A 15,189-nucleotide genomic window follows, 5' to 3' on the forward strand; every position below is an offset into this window, starting at 1 on the left:
GTATCGTTATTTTGAGAACGTTTGTCATTATTTTGAGATACTAAGTCAATAATTTGAGAAAGTTTCTCTTTTATTATGACAGTGGCGGAAATGGGCTTCCACGATGATATATTACAAACACGGTTAATTAAGTCAAATCCTGTTTTTAATTTTTAAAAGAAGTTACAGGGTTTTCTTTTCGCCCTCTCTATTTTAATACTCCCGCACACAAGGGGGCAGCAGAGGACCAAAAAAAAAAACCCAGACATTAACAATCGCTTAACTGTCCCTTCACAGGTTCCGTAGTTGTCAGGAACTGTGCTCAAGCTGTGGCTGCGGGTATTTCCCGTGTTTCTGGGTAACTTTACCGACTATGTTTCCGTTACTTTGCCGTCAGAATACATTTGTATTCTTGCTCGCTGCAGTTTTTGTGGTTTGACGGTGAAGCGGTCGAGGTGACGCTGTCTCGCTTTTTAACTCGTATCCGGTGAATGAACGTCACCATGTTGGCGACGCTGTCCAGGGTGAAAGGCTCGCGGCTGTTTTCACCGGAAATACTCGTAGGATCTGTATTAGGGGTCGGAAGACACGAGCGGAGCCCCGTCGGTCCCGGTTCGTCCCCGGTAGCAACGGCGAGGAGGCGGAGCGTCGCCGCCGCCGGCACCAGAGACCTGAGCACCTCCTCGGCACTCGGCGGAAAAGCCCGAGTAAACCCGAAGAAGAGAGAGCTGTCCGAGAAGAAGCTGGTAATCTGTTTGACCTCAACTGTTTACCTCGAGTTTAGTGTCTTTTTAAACTGACCTGGAAAAAATGTAGTGTATATATAATTAGATATAGATACATACACACATGTATTTATATATATATATATATACCTGTAATCCTGACACATTTATCCCCAATTGACTGTAAAGTCTTTTTTTTCCACATATTATTTTATTAATTATTACTGTCAAATTAATCTACAGCTGATCTACCAAGTGGTAAACACTTTTTTTGTGCCCCACAGCCCTTCCTAAAGCATTAACAACTATAAAAGTAAAGCATTTTCTTATTTAATTGGTGATGTGTTATTGATGACCTGCAAGTTTCTCCAACTGTCTTCTGAGCATTCCTTGATTCTGACCCGTAGACCCGTCACTTCGTGGACCATCGCCGCGTGAAGCTGCTGGCCGGTTCGGGCGGTAAAGGGGCCTGCACCTTTCACAGCGAGCCGCGGAAAGAGTGGGGCGGACCGGACGGAGGGAACGGAGGCGACGGAGGAAACATCATCATCAAGGGTGAGCTGGGTGTCTCCGCCAAGATTCAAAAAACAACTAGAAAGGTGGCTTACCCCCATGTTAGGTGTTTAAAACACAGTTCATTCAAACTCTAAAACTAGCAGCGACATGCAGAGAATGGGCATGAAGTCATTCTATAAAGTAAGATTAGCCATGGACGGACACAGAGATGCACAGTCATGGTTTACGCACACACACGATGATCCTCCTGGTGGAGTTAATAATAATAATAATTTGGTGTTTCCTTTGCGTCGTGCCTCCATCATTAATTCCTTATTTACATGTTTTCAGCGGACAAGTTTGTCAAATCGCTGGCGCAGGTCGTCCCGGTTTACAAGGGAGAAGACGGGCAGTCCGGGGGCAACAAGAACTGTTACGGCAGGAATGGCGGCCCAGCCTATATTTCGGTGAGTCCGTGTGTTTGATCCTAAATGACCGAATGCAGTCTTTTGCCTCTGGTGTTTATGTTTTTATGTATTTAAAGGTGCCGTTGGGCACCGTGGTGAAGGAAGAGGGTGAGACAGTAGTGGACCTGTCTGAGCACGGCCAGGAGTACCTGGCTGTGTTCGGAGGGGCCGGTGGGAAGGGGAACCGGTTCTTCCTGTCCAACGAGAACCGGGCTCCGATGACAGCGACCCCGGGAGTGGCGGGCCAGGAGAGAGTCCTCCAGCTGGAGCTCCGCACCATGGCTCACGCTGGCCTGGTGAGGGGGAAATAAGCTGCATGATAAACGTACGCATATTGCTTTTCCATTTAAAAACAATAAAAAAAAGCCTTCATCTTCAGGTGGGGTTTCCTAATGCTGGGAAGTCCTCGTTGCTGAGAGCCATCTCCAACGCCAGGCCTGCCGTCGCCGCTTACCCTTTCACAACGCTCAATCCACACGTAGGAATCGTCACTTACAGGGATCACGAGCAAGTCGCAGGTAAAACGATATATTATAGATCCTAAAAGCGCGGCGTCGTGAGGTTTTAACAGGACGTTGTGCTCCGTGTAGTTGCTGACATCCCGGGCATCATTCGAGGAGCCCACCTCAATCGAGGCCTGGGCATGGCTTTCCTGCGCCACATCGAGCGCTGCCCGTTCCTCCTCTACGTCCTGGACCTGTCCACGCCCGAGCCCTGGACCCAGCTGCAGCACCTGCGTTACGAACTGGACCAGTATGAGTCCGGTCTGTCGCGGCGGCCTCAGGCCATCGTGGCCAACAAAATGGACCTGCCCGAGGCCCGGGAGAAGCTGGAGACCCTGAGGAGCCGGGTCACCCAGCGGGTGATCCCGGTGTCGGCTCTCACGGGACAGAACACGGAGGAGCTCATCCTCCACCTCCGAGAGCTGTACGACGGATACATCCAGGGAGGAGGAGGCGGGGAAGGCAAACCCACGAAGTGGTAGTATAAAAACAAACGAGTTGTTTTTTATGTGTATTTATACTGGAGTATATTTAAATTGCTTAATAAATATATAAACAAAACATTAACATTTGTGTTGGTTTATTAATAACATGTTAAGAGAAGATGCATTTTAGGATTTACAAGTAAAAAAAAAGGAAATCTGGGTTTATTTTGTCGTAAATCCTAGTTCCTAAGTGAACCAGCAGAGGGCGTGTCTCAGATACTTTTAAACAACTTTGTTATTATTTTTAAGTTTATTTTGTTACATTGATTTTTCAGAAAATAAAAAGATGCGTGCACCAGATTTAGTAAAAAACAAATTTCCATCTGTAGTCCCCAAAACATGAATAAGCTGCTGGTTATGGAATGACTGTGACATCCCCTATATATAAATAAATATAGATATTTTTATTTATATATTATTATATTAATATTATTATATTATATTTTTATTATATTATATATATATATATATATATAATTGCATGGAGTCTCTGGAGAAACCTTTAAAACACTGATATAATAAATAGCTGCACTCATGTTTAGTCACAGTGTGTGTGTGTGTGTGTGTGTGTGTGTGTGTGTGTGTGTGTGTGTGTGTGTGTGTGTGTGTGTGTGTGTGTGTCTTGTTTACTTGACCTGCACCATGTAGACCATGCGGGAGCTGCTGTTCCACCTGGAGGACTCCATGAGGGTCCCGGATTCTCTCCAACAAGCCTGAACATGACGATGAAAAAACACAACAGGAACACATGAAAACAGCATATAAAAAGTCAACAGCATGATCCGACACAGCGACGCCAGTAGTAACAAAGGACACATACCTTGTTATTGTACTTCCAGGTATCTGTACGTATTTATTTTAACATACTTAAAACAAATATCTGTACTTTCTACTCACATTTTTAAAAAAAAGGCTCTTTACTTAAGTTTAAATGCATTTAAGGGGATTTTTTGTGTATTATTAATATGAGAAATAATCAGTTAGCTTTCCAAAAAAATCAATAAAAACAGCAGGTAGAAATGTCCTTCATAGGGATAGTTTTTACTTTGAGGACTTTTTTAATTAACTTGAATCAGTCCTTGTACTTTTTCTAGTATATGTACTTCTACTCGAGCGTAGACTGACAAAGATGGGATGTAACCCCTCGGCTGATCCAGGATCAACAAGCCGAACGGATGGATAACGTTGGCCTTGATTAACCTTGATTGTCTCCAGGCGAAGGCGTTCTTCCTGGCAACCCACAACTGCAGATCCCCAATGTAGATAGATCACACAGATCAGTGCACAGATATCTGAGTCCAGACAGCGATGCCAGCGAAGGGAATCTCGCTCCTCGCTCATTCATTTGTATGCATAAAGCCAGAGTCAAATTCCTTGCATGTGTTTACACCTACACTAAAGCTGATTCTGATTTCCCATGAATGTTCATTCATTTATGTTTCTAATGAATCCATCACATGTGATGCCTCGTTAAGGGTGATGATGTTGATGCTTATTGTTGGTTTTATTTATATGAGGGCAGATTGTCATCTGATTGGGCGGTTGGGCTAAGATGCTAGATTAGTTTTCACTATAGCAACGGCAAACAAGCAATTTGTTTATATCGGCTATATATGTTTATAAAGTGGCAAATTTGCAACTTATTTTCACTGAAAACGGTTGTTTTTCCTTTCGAGTTCATTTATTTATACATTGTAAATCATTACCTTGGGTGCCCTAAAATAAAATGTATCATTCTAAAATACAGTATTCATGTTTTAAATTCAGGTTTGACATTAACATAAATCACGTTCAAACACCTTCAAACATGTCAACTGAAGACTGCTGGCGCATCAAACACACCTCGTTGTGCTGAGGGGAGCTGGTGATTGACATCTGTCACTGGGCTCTTAATTATAGGACGCGGCTCGTGGTGATGGTGTCCTAGATGACACGTAGACAACCTTTAAAAAAAAGCCAAACTGGTCCGACGAGCTGTTTACAGTTTCCTTGGAATATTACGCTCAGCGGGTTTACTGTAATCGCCACGATTCTCTGGAAGTCCTCCGTCAACACAACACACCTGCTGATGTTTATCAGCATTCACACGGTGAATAAGTGAGCTTGAGCGGTAACTACGGCAACGGCTAAAATGACACACGAAAAGAACACACACAAAAAAACACTTGAAACCACTTCTGTACGTCAACGGTGATTCAATATTCAATGGAGCAAAAAAAAAACAAAAAAAACATACACTTTTGATATTCACCATATTGACACATCTACACTTTCTTACACCTTTTTTACCCAGAATGAATTTGCAAATGCTAAGCACACACCCAACTTCATGACCATGACTCCGTCTAGTTTTTTAAAAATGTTTTTTATTGTGCTGATGTTTTTATTGTCCTGTTGCAACAAAAGGTCACGATCATGTTTGACGTCTCTCTTTCCCTGGAAGAGAATGTTGACCGACAGCATTCAATCGTTTAGACGTTCAGAGGGAACGACTTTTTACCCGAAACCCACAGTCCACCTTTGAATTGCAGTCAGTTGCAGCATACTAATAATAATAACCACCATGCTTCCTTAGAAGTGCCATGTGAACACGTTGACACGCATACATACATTTTGGTTCCCGCATATTTTCTCTCTATGGAAGTACTTCTGTGCCATCTGAGTTTAGTACTTCTGTGCCATCTGAGTTTGAATATGAATTTCTAAGATTGAAATTTTTACGCTGAATTTTTTGACGTTGAATATTTTTAGACTGAATTTTTTGAGAAAATTGATTTTTTTTTTTACATTAACCCTAACTCTTACACCAATTCTTATATAAAAAAAACAGTGCTAGAAATTTGATGGTTTTTAAAATTCAAAGTCTGATTTTGAAACAAAAAAATCTGTGCTAGAAATTTGATGGTTTTTCAAATTCAAAGTCTGATTTTGATACTGAAAAATTTAAATCTTAGAAATTCATATTCAAACTCAGATGGCACAGAAATACTTCCATATTCCTCTCACATAGAAGACAGCTGTTTGGATTTTCACAGCTAAAAAACACAAAAACATATCAGCATTTTGAAATTTACTCACAGTGAATGGAAGGCCAAAAGTTTCGACTTTTCCCCAAATGTTCGTCCAGTAACATACAGTCTATATATGCTGTATTATGATATCTCCATACATCACCTCCCCCACACACACCCAACTTCATAAACATGGCTCTCTGTTTTTTAATTGCGCTAATGCTCATCACATACTGCTGTAAAGCAAAAGGCTTCATTGGAATAGTCATGCAGCTTTTTGTGTAAGTTAATTATACCCAACACCAGGAAGCCCTATATGATGCTGCCGTTCATTTTTTTGTTTTTTTATCCGAGGTCACGCGAGGTTAAATGGTCCGACTTTTTGTTTTTGTTTCTCGTGCGGTTTCAACACAGTTGCAAAGCGTTGGCAAAGGATTTAGTAGGATCAATGATAGAAAGCCGTGAGTTTAAACGCTGAACAAACCAGATCCAGAATGTATCTGGAGATGAATGTGTTGTTTTTTCTCAGACTCTATATGCTTGATTCGGTTTTAAACCGCAGGTTAGATCAGTGCAGGTTTGGTCAACACTCAAACCGTCTCCTAGAGATGCTAAAGGTGTTTTCTATTCATTCCAATCATCCTGATTGCTAAAATGATTTACCCGTTTCCAGCAGAGGTATCAAAAGTACACAGATTGTACGCTCAAGTAGAAGTACGCATACCTGTGTTCAAAAAGTAGAACCACTTTAGTCATGTGGAAAAGTACAGGCTCTGAAATGTACTCAAAAGTAAAAAGTATCTGCTTCATAGTAATAATAATGTTTATAATGTATATGGTTTGTCTTCTTTTTTTTTTGCCTGTGTATGTACGTTGTATTGATTTTATTTGAATTGATTTTTTAAAAATGTATTATTATGATTTAGTTTTTTAGTTATGTTGTGACTGTGTTAAACGTTGGGACCACCTTGAAAACAAGATGATACATCTCAAGGGGTTTAAACACAATTCAAACAATAAGAAAGAAAAAAAACGATAATTTCCCTCAAATGCATTCAAAATAAAAGTAACGAGTTTTAAAATGTACCGAGTAAAAGTAAAATAAAGTAGATCCCTGAACATTCCACTTAAGTACAGTAACAAAGTATTTGTACCTCATTATTATCAGTATTTCTCCACCATCAGCGTCGCTTGTATGTAAGTCTTATTCAGGAAAAGGAAAGTCCTGCTAGAAAAAATTAAAAGTTCCAAAATGTAACATCGATCCTTCCTCAGTGTTACTTCATTCTGTCACAAATGAGAGATTTTGTGTCACATGACAAGTGAGAAGTGGCCTCTAATCTTCTGATTTGGTTTATTTCCCGTCATCACCGACCGATTAAGAGTCGAGAGAAAATCATTCAAGTGGAGTGACATTAATTGACAAAAACGCGATGGAGCATTTATGTCTGGGGGTTTCCCTCGGATGGGGTTTCTCTGCCTACGAGGTCTTTGAGGTGGAGGTTTTGAGTTGTGGGCGGTGCTTCTCGTTTGGCGTGCAGATGGAGGCCAGAGTGCTGAACCTGAAATCCAGGTCCAAGTCCGAGTTTGGGTTGAAGGATCTGTCGGAGATGGAGATGGCGTCGAGCTGAAAGTTGGTGTTTTGGTCTCCCTCCTCCGTGTACGCATGAGGAGCGTAATCGCCCAGCTCCTCCACCGCCGTCTCCAGGGTGTACAGCCTCTACAACACAGAGGAGAATATATATATATATATATATATATATATATATATATATATATGAAAAAAGGAAAAAAATGTAGGAAAAAAAAGAGAGAGATGGGCAATATTCTAAGAAAAAAACTTTTGAGTTTATCAACTTGCAAATTTATGCTAGCTAATGCTATACTAACCAACCGGGATTTATGCTAGCTAATGCTATACTAAACAACCGGGATTTATGCTAGCTAATGCTATACTAAACAACCGGCATTTATGCTAGCTAACTTCCCATGAATGTACGCATTTATTTTTCTAATGAAAAAAAAAAACTCCCTCGGCTGTTTTGTTGTTGTTGTTTTTTCCTCCTACAGTGGCGCCAATACAAATTTGGCTTTCGTTGATGGTTGTCTATGTATCATCTATGACACCATTGACATGAGCCGCGTCGTATAATTTAGAGCTCATTGACAGATGCTGTCAATCATCAGCTCACCTCAGAACAATGAGGTGTGTATAAAACATTTTCCTTGTTTATTAATTTTCATCTTTTATCATTCTAAATAAAGAAAGACTAATAAATAATATTATAATTATATATATTTTATTTTATAAAAAGAGCTTTTGAGGTTCAATTCAATCCTTTTCGTTACCTTATTCAGCACTTTGTGCAGCGTTGCACGTTGGGTCATGCACTCGGCAAAGGATTGAGCACGACGAGCAGTCCAGGCCTGGGAGCCCAGGAGCACATCTTTTTGTGAGCCCACCTGTTTTAAAGAACATCAGACATCCAACATTAAATGTCATACTTTGATATATACTTTTTGAAAATGAAATTAATGTAAAAATGGTTCGTGCAGTACCACACGCATGGAGCCTCCGAGACGAGTCTTTGTTCCCGTGGTTGAAAACGCACCCATCGACTGGAAAATCAAATATGGTGGAATTTAATGCTCTGCTAAAAGTCACGGCTGAGTACAATTCTTGGCATCTGCTTCTTCAAATCATTCAGTAATCAGAATTGTTTTAATTTCAGTACCCAATAGGCTGAGTTCCCACGCCTGAAGTCGTCTTCCCTCACTGAGTCAGTCGTCAACTAAAGGGGAAAGGTCAAAGGTTATCACAGAGTGTTTATCTAATGAAAAGATCAAAACAAAGACAACTTTCATGAATAAAAAACAAATAAAATAGATCATTTTTAAAAAAGTGCATTTTCCCCCTAAAAAACAAATGTTTTGTGTAAATAGAGAGTAAATAGTATATATTTATATTTCAGTACCAATTTGGTGTGCTAAAGTATTTACTGCAGCAAGACGATGTATGTGAGCTAAATAAGTGAATTGCAATGAAGGTGTCGCTCAATTAGGGGTGAGTATTGACAAGAACCTCACAATACGATACGTATCACGATACTTTGGTCGCGATACGATGCGTATCATGATATTGCGATATAAATAAAGATGAAAACACAAGTACCTGTATATGTACATCAGATGATATTGATCAGAGGACAAATTGAGTCAAAACTATTTCATTCAAAACAGCCTCTCCATTTGATTAATTCCCATGAAATTCACTGGAATAAATATTGAAAATAAAATGAAAAAGGACTGCATTCACAACGCGTCTAAACATGAATCTTTTTTTTAAATTCGAAAAAGATCTTTGGAGTTGAAAAATCAATATTGCATTGGGCGGCAAAGTATCGCAATATATATCCGTATCGATATTTTTACCCACCCCTACACTCAATTCAATGTTGAGTTATTATCAATAGGTATTTCATATAGAGTATTTTGCCTTTTTTTAAACAAAAAAATAAAATTATAATAACACAAATAATAATAATAATAATAATAATAACACAAATAATAATAATAATAATAATAATAATAATAATAATAATAATAATAATAATAATAATAATAATAACTACCTGACGCATATAGTCCTTATTACGTTTTAGGATCTCCGTTTGGGACATGCCGTACTCTGATTGGGCTTTTGCAGCAGCTGTTGAGTAATTGATCGTCTGCAAACAAAAAGAAGCAATTTCAAGTCAAGTCATGACCTCACATTAATAACAGAAAAAAATGTGCTTTATCAGCGGTTTTTTTTAGCACGTACTTGCTTCAAGGCTGGAACATGAAACGTTTTCGGGATTTGGCCGAATCCGATGTCATGTGAATCAAAAGCCACCTGTTGAAAGTTCAAATACATGTCTCACGTTTCTTTTGGTTTTAATTTTAGTGTGGAATAAGTTCGAGGTCATTTTTGCGATTAAAGTATTTACTTTGCAGTCAGTCCCTGGTTCCTCAATGTTACATGTCATCAGCCGTTGAGACGTATCGCCATCCGGGATGGCGATGACATGGTTCTTACACGACACAAAGAAAGCCAAAAGAAGCAACGCTGGGACACAAAGACGCACAAGAAGTCAAATCAGACAGCTTTTACAAGCTAAATTCTGCAAGAACACAAAATTCAGATTGATTAAGAAGATGGTGTTTGAATGTGGAATTTTTATGACTTTTTTTAAGAATTTTTTTAAATAATAATATAAATAATAGTAATAATTCAACAGAGTAAACAATAAATACATAAAAAGGAATTTAAAATAAGTAAATAAGTAAAAGAAAAAAATAATAAAAATTAAAAAGAAAAGCTCTGCTATGGTCATGTTTTGCCACTTTTAAAAAATATGGGCAATCTTCACACGGCGTCCTACCTGCAAGCAGCAGCATGCTGAGGAAGAGGAGCCCGATCGCTGCTCCTCCTAAGGTGGCGACAGCGGCTTTGCGGATGTGGCAGTTGGGCCTCGCCACGTCCACGCACTTACACACAGTTACAGACATGTTGTGTGTCGCCTTCACGCCCTGAAGGTCTGACACTTCCAGCAGCAGCTCGTAGTGGCCGGAATGAACCATGTGCTCCTTCACCAGGTTCACCGTATACCCTGCGAAAGAAATCACGACATCAACCAAGTCTGTTTAAACTAGGGATGGCCCGATCTCATTTTTTAGCTTCTGATCCGATCCCGATATTTCCCGATACCGATTTCCGATACCGATTTCCGATACCGATATCACTTTTTGTGTTGGCAAACAGCATTTAATCTCGTGCACATTAAGAAATAGACATCCAAGCTGTGTTCAATGGCTTTTTTTCTCTCACAATCACAAATAAGAGCATTTTTTTTGCAATAATAAAAAAAATCTGAATTCATTCAGTTCCCTTTATTCTGTTCAATAGGACTTTGTTTGTTCAACATGCCAGTACTTTAAACTATAATATGAATATTCTGCAGGTAAACTTTACTATCCAACATAAAGTACAAGTACAAACACAAGATAATGGCGGCTGATGCAATAGAACAACAACAACAAACAAACGTAACAATGGAATCATGGGAAATATTAAATATGGATCGGACATGAAATTTAATTGGATCGGCCGATCCTGATCCACCTTTAAAACCCAGTATCGGGGCCGATCCGGGGATCGGATCGGGACATCCCTAGTTTAAATAGCGGTGGCGTTGTTTTTAGTAAGCGGCTCACCTTGCGTGAGGTCGAGCTTCCACATGCCCTTCTCGTCTCCCAGGAGCTTGAAGGAGAAAGGCCCGCTGTAGGGGTCCAGATCCGGGTCCAAGGCCGTGATGTTGGCGAGAGGGAGTCCGTCGTTTAGGCACATGTCGAGCGTGCTCTCGGCCAGCGACGGAGCGTTGTCGTTCTCATCGGTGATGTGGATGATCAGGGTGGCGGTGCCCGTCATCGGTGGTTGACCTGGTGACCCCCCCCCAAAAAACACCACGTTTCAGTACCACGATGAAGAAACTGTGATTAATAAGATAAGAGAATCTTAATTACCGTCGTCAATAGCCAATATTGTGGCGTTGTAGATACTGTTTTTCACAAAGGACGACTCTCGGTCGAAGACGTCTGACGTGGTGATCCGTCCCGTCTTGGAGTCCACTGTTATCCAACCAGCAATGTCCTTTCCTTGTTGGTAGCTGAAACACACACACACACACACACACACACAAGTTATCTCTATATAACTATGGAACTCTGCCTACTGAGATCAGACTCACCACAACCTTACCATTTTAAATCCTTTCTTAAAAACCTTTTTTTTAAATAGGAAAGCGTTTATGAATATTCCATTTGATGCTAGGTTTTTTTCATTGCTCATTGGCCTTTTAATATTTTTTCCTTATTTATTTTATCCTCCAGTGTTTATGTTTGATGCTTTCTTAATCCCACTGTCTTATTTGTCATTTCTGTTGTTCTTGAAAGCACTTTGTAAGGAAAAGTGCAATAGAAATAAAGTTTATTATTATTATTATTATTATTATTATTATTATTATTATTATTAATGTAGAATATTGCCGTAGTTCCGTGTGACGGTCCATGACCTACGTGATTGTGTTGCCGACGGTGACATCAGGGTCCGTTGCTGCAAACGTCACCAGATAATGTCCCTTCTCGACATTCTCAGTCACCGTGACTCGTTCGTTGAGCACTTTGAAGACCGGGGGCTCGTTCACGTCCTCCACGAACACCGTGGCCAGGCTGGTGGACCGTCCCAGCGTCCCGGTCGCAGCACCGGAAGTGACCACCTGCCAAAGGCCGCTGGCGGGACGACTCACCACCTTGCACGAGTGAAAGGGGATCTCGTTCTCCACGATGATGGTCAGATTCTTCCTCGGATTGTCCTCGAAGTCCAGGCACTGACAAGGAAATGTTACGCAATCAGAAGAGTGGGATCTCAAATATTATATATATTCATATTTTTTAAATTACTATTAAATATATATGAATATTATACATTTATTATGAATTATATATATATAAATAAAATCCAAGATGGCGTAAAATGTCAGAAGGCGGACTTTGGTACTCCAAGAGGATTTTTTGTAGAGGACACTCGTCTGCACATGTGTGCAACATTTCATGTCAATCGGAGTTACGGTGTAGCGGGGCTGGCAAATGCCCCCGCTAGGTGGCGCTAGCGAGCAGCTTTTTCGTGGTTGAATCCGCCAAATTCTCAAATTTTTCACCAGGCCGCATGGACACACCAAATTTGGTGAGTTTTTTTTTGTTTAATGCTGAGGCCTCCAAAAGGCACATCAAGAATAATCATTTTTTTAGGTTTTAAGAGCCTGTGGTGGTTTCTGTGCTATTTAAAAACATTTTTCAAAGTAAATCATTATTGGGCTGCAGCTTGAAAAGAAGATGACATACCTTTTTCACAAACAGTAACCCGTCGTTTGTCTCGGGATCAGTGGTGATATTGAAGTTGTTGTCTGGATCTCCTTGGATTTGATATTCGGCTCTCCAGGCTGGCGTACCTTTGCTGTCTTGATCAGTAACTTGCAGACGTGTAAGAAGAACATTTTCAAGTCCTTCTTTCACTCTCCACTCTCCCTGGGATTAAAAACAGAACAAAACAAAACTTTTATTATGAAAAGAATCGGTTGCATTGTAGTCATCGTCTTGCTCGTTAAGAAGTAATTGCTCACTGTTTTTTGCGTTAGCATGGGAGGATGGTTATTTCCGTCTTCTATGTTGATTATGACGGTGCAGGAGCTAGAGAGCTGGATCTTCTCTCCACTGTCTTTGGCCTCCACTATGATGGTGTATTTCTCTGCTTCCTGATGGGTTTTAAAAGAACAAAAATCATCTTAAGTATTCAAATTTAAGGAGATGGGATGTTCCAACGGCAAAGAGATTAAATACCTCGTGGTCCAGACACCCTTTAAAGGAAATGCTTCCAGTCTGACCGACCTGGTCTAAGTAGAACTCCAGGTTTTGTGATTTAGGAGTGACCGTGACGATTCGTAATGTAAATAAGCTATTTATCTCAGTGTAGTCGTTATCCTGTGCCTTCACGGTAACCAGCGTGGTGCCTGTTGGCATAAGGAGCAAAAAGAAGTTGATTTATTTCATATATATATATATATACGTATTTCAAAGACTGCAGGAGAAAAAAATAGCAAATCACCTTGTGGCGTCAACTCTTTTATGCTGACCACGTATTCATCAGGTGTGAACAGCGGAGCGTTGTCATTGGCGTCGTTGATCTTTAACTCGATGCCCAACTGCGTGTCCACCACGTGGTTATTTCTGTCGAGGGCCTGAAACGTGAGCTGCAACGTGCACACACACACACACACAGATGTGTTTTCATGACTTTTGGGGACACGTAATCATTTACATTATAGGGACTTGCAATTTTCCCCATTTGGTCTCCAAAAAAAACAAACAAACAAAAAAAAAAACAGGTCAGTCCCCACAATGTGAGCGTGTTATCACATGTCCCCACATGACTGCTAAACATGCCTCACACACACATCCAGTAACAAATTGTCATTACTTCCGTTTTTCCTTCTAACCTTAAAAAACCTGTATCGCTCACAGTCGACTGGGCCGTAGACGCTGATCATGCCGGTGTCGCTGTCGATTTTTAATATTCCCTTGGGTTCTTCGTTCACACCTTGACCGTGGATCTTAAAGAAGGTGTAGTTCTTCTCGATTTCAATCTGCAGAGACACAGAAGCAGATGATCCTCTTGCATCACGGCCCCACACCCACACACACACACACACCCACACACACACGGATACCCACTTTGCCCAGCTCGTACGGGTAAACAGCTTCATGGTCTTCGTCAATAGAAAAGGAATCAATGATCCAGGTTCTTTTGCGTCGTTTCAAAACATCTGACGAGGAGCTGCAGGCTCCCAAACACTGCAAAAACATCACAGCACACCGGATTAAGTACATGTGGCATGTTTTTGTATGTGGAATACAAAGTTGTTGTTTTTATTTTAATATTGTAATTACAAAAAAAGTCACTCAGTTTGTTGCACGGGTGCTCAAAAAGACTAGTAGTCTAGGTTGACGGGCTGTTATACTGGTTGTTATCAGGATCGAGAAATATTTAAAAAGTACTTTCAAAATTTGCTTTCATTTTAAAGCAATACAGCGGTGGAGATTAGTTACCAGCATGAGGAAAAGGCAGAGGGTTATTTTATCCATCCGGACGGTGTGTCGTAGTCGTCCTTAGGAGGATGCCTCGGGTGATGAGAGTATTCCTCGGGTGATGGGAGTATTCCTCGGGTGATGGGAGTATTCCTCGGGTGATGGGAGTATTCCTCGGGTGATGGGAGTATTCCTCGGGTGAGGGGAGTATTCCTCGGGTGCATCTGAGTCTGAATGGAAGTGCTGCTGCATGCCGATGCAGGTTAAGACTGCGGTGCACCTGTGAGTGGGAGGACCAGGGTCACGCTTTATAAGCTTATGCAGAGAGTGAAAAAAATTCCTAGCAACTGGGTGTGAACAACATATGTGTGCGCATGCATGTGTGTGTGTGGGTGTTTACGAATTTGCAAACAGTGTGAGAGTATGAGAACAAACATTGATACACACACACACACACACACACACACACACACACACACACACACACACACACACACACACACACACACACACACACACACACACGGAAGGACAGAGGAGAACAAAAAGGCTTCTGCTTTAAACGGTTTGACATTAAATTAATCGATAAAACATTGGGGAATAAATATTTGTATTAAATAAGCACAGACAAAATATATTATGAAATGCATTGTATAGTATGACAATGCATTAAATAGCAACTCTCTTTTCAAATGAATGACACAAACAAGAAAAGAAAGAGAAAAGACAAAGGGATGAAAATAACGAGGTTTAAATCATTATGGATTAAGTCGCAATAGTTTGTATTGCATTGGATGAGAGATAATTTAATTTTACGTAAATGTATCTGATACTGAAACTAA

The 15,189-nt window shown here is 40.5% G+C and overlaps 2 protein-coding genes across 2 annotated transcripts; one reads left to right on the forward strand and one right to left on the reverse strand.

The window, feature by feature from the left end:
- The first annotated feature begins 66 nt into the window (after window positions 1–66).
- Window positions 67–2,979, forward strand: mtg2 (mitochondrial ribosome-associated GTPase 2). The gene is made up of 6 exons (XM_084016036.1): window positions 67–725; window positions 1,112–1,259; window positions 1,551–1,666; window positions 1,744–1,962; window positions 2,046–2,184; window positions 2,257–2,979. Exons 1-6 carry the CDS (start codon window positions 471–473, stop codon window positions 2,649–2,651), a joined length of 1,272 nt encoding a protein of 423 aa, XP_083872162.1. The 5' UTR covers window positions 67–470; the 3' UTR covers window positions 2,652–2,979.
- A 2,021-nt stretch (window positions 2,980–5,000) lies between these two features.
- Window positions 5,001–14,610, reverse strand: LOC311017587 (cadherin-13-like). Its single transcript, XM_084016030.1, has 18 exons — window positions 14,369–14,610; window positions 13,994–14,113; window positions 13,759–13,905; window positions 13,368–13,512; window positions 13,103–13,272; window positions 12,886–13,017; window positions 12,608–12,790; window positions 11,783–12,093; window positions 11,231–11,373; window positions 10,922–11,146; window positions 10,090–10,317; window positions 9,655–9,773; window positions 9,489–9,560; window positions 9,298–9,393; window positions 8,401–8,457; window positions 8,225–8,284; window positions 8,015–8,128; window positions 5,001–7,385 (listed from the first exon to the last, which is right to left on the reverse strand). Exons 1-18 carry the CDS (start codon window positions 14,402–14,404, stop codon window positions 7,146–7,148), a joined length of 2,598 nt encoding a protein of 865 aa, XP_083872156.1. The 5' UTR covers window positions 14,405–14,610; the 3' UTR covers window positions 5,001–7,145.
- Window positions 14,611–15,189: the final 579 nt, after the last annotated feature.

Source organism: Eutrigla gurnardus (assembly GCF_963514095.1).
Source record: "Eutrigla gurnardus genome assembly, chromosome: 8".
Taxonomy (NCBI): Eukaryota; Metazoa; Chordata; class Actinopteri; order Perciformes; family Triglidae; genus Eutrigla; species Eutrigla gurnardus.

What these genes read in the sequence shown, in the direction of transcription:
- mtg2 (XM_084016036.1), top strand. Translation starts at nt 471, where the DNA reads ATGAACGTCACCATGTTGGCGACGCTGTCCAGGGTGAAAGGCTCGCGG. An exon ending in AGCTGTCCGAGAAGAAGCTG is followed by an intron (nt 726 to 1,111) that starts GTAATCTGTTTG and finishes TCTGACCCGTAG; the next exon opens with ACCCGTCACTTCGTGGACCA. An exon ending in AGGAAACATCATCATCAAGG is followed by an intron (nt 1,260 to 1,550) that starts GTGAGCTGGGTG and finishes ACATGTTTTCAG; the next exon opens with CGGACAAGTTTGTCAAATCG.
- LOC311017587 (XM_084016030.1), bottom strand. Translation starts at nt 14,404, where the DNA reads ATGGATAAAATAACCCTCTGCCTTTTCCTCATGCTG. An exon ending in GGTTACTGTTTGTGAAAAAG is followed by an intron (nt 12,094 to 12,607) that starts GTATGTCATCTT and finishes TTTCCTTGTCAG; the next exon opens with TGCCTGGACTTCGAGGACAA. An exon ending in CAGCATGCTGCTGCTTGCAG is followed by an intron (nt 9,774 to 10,089) that starts GTAGGACGCCGT and finishes TTTGTGTCCCAG; the next exon opens with CGTTGCTTCTTTTGGCTTTC.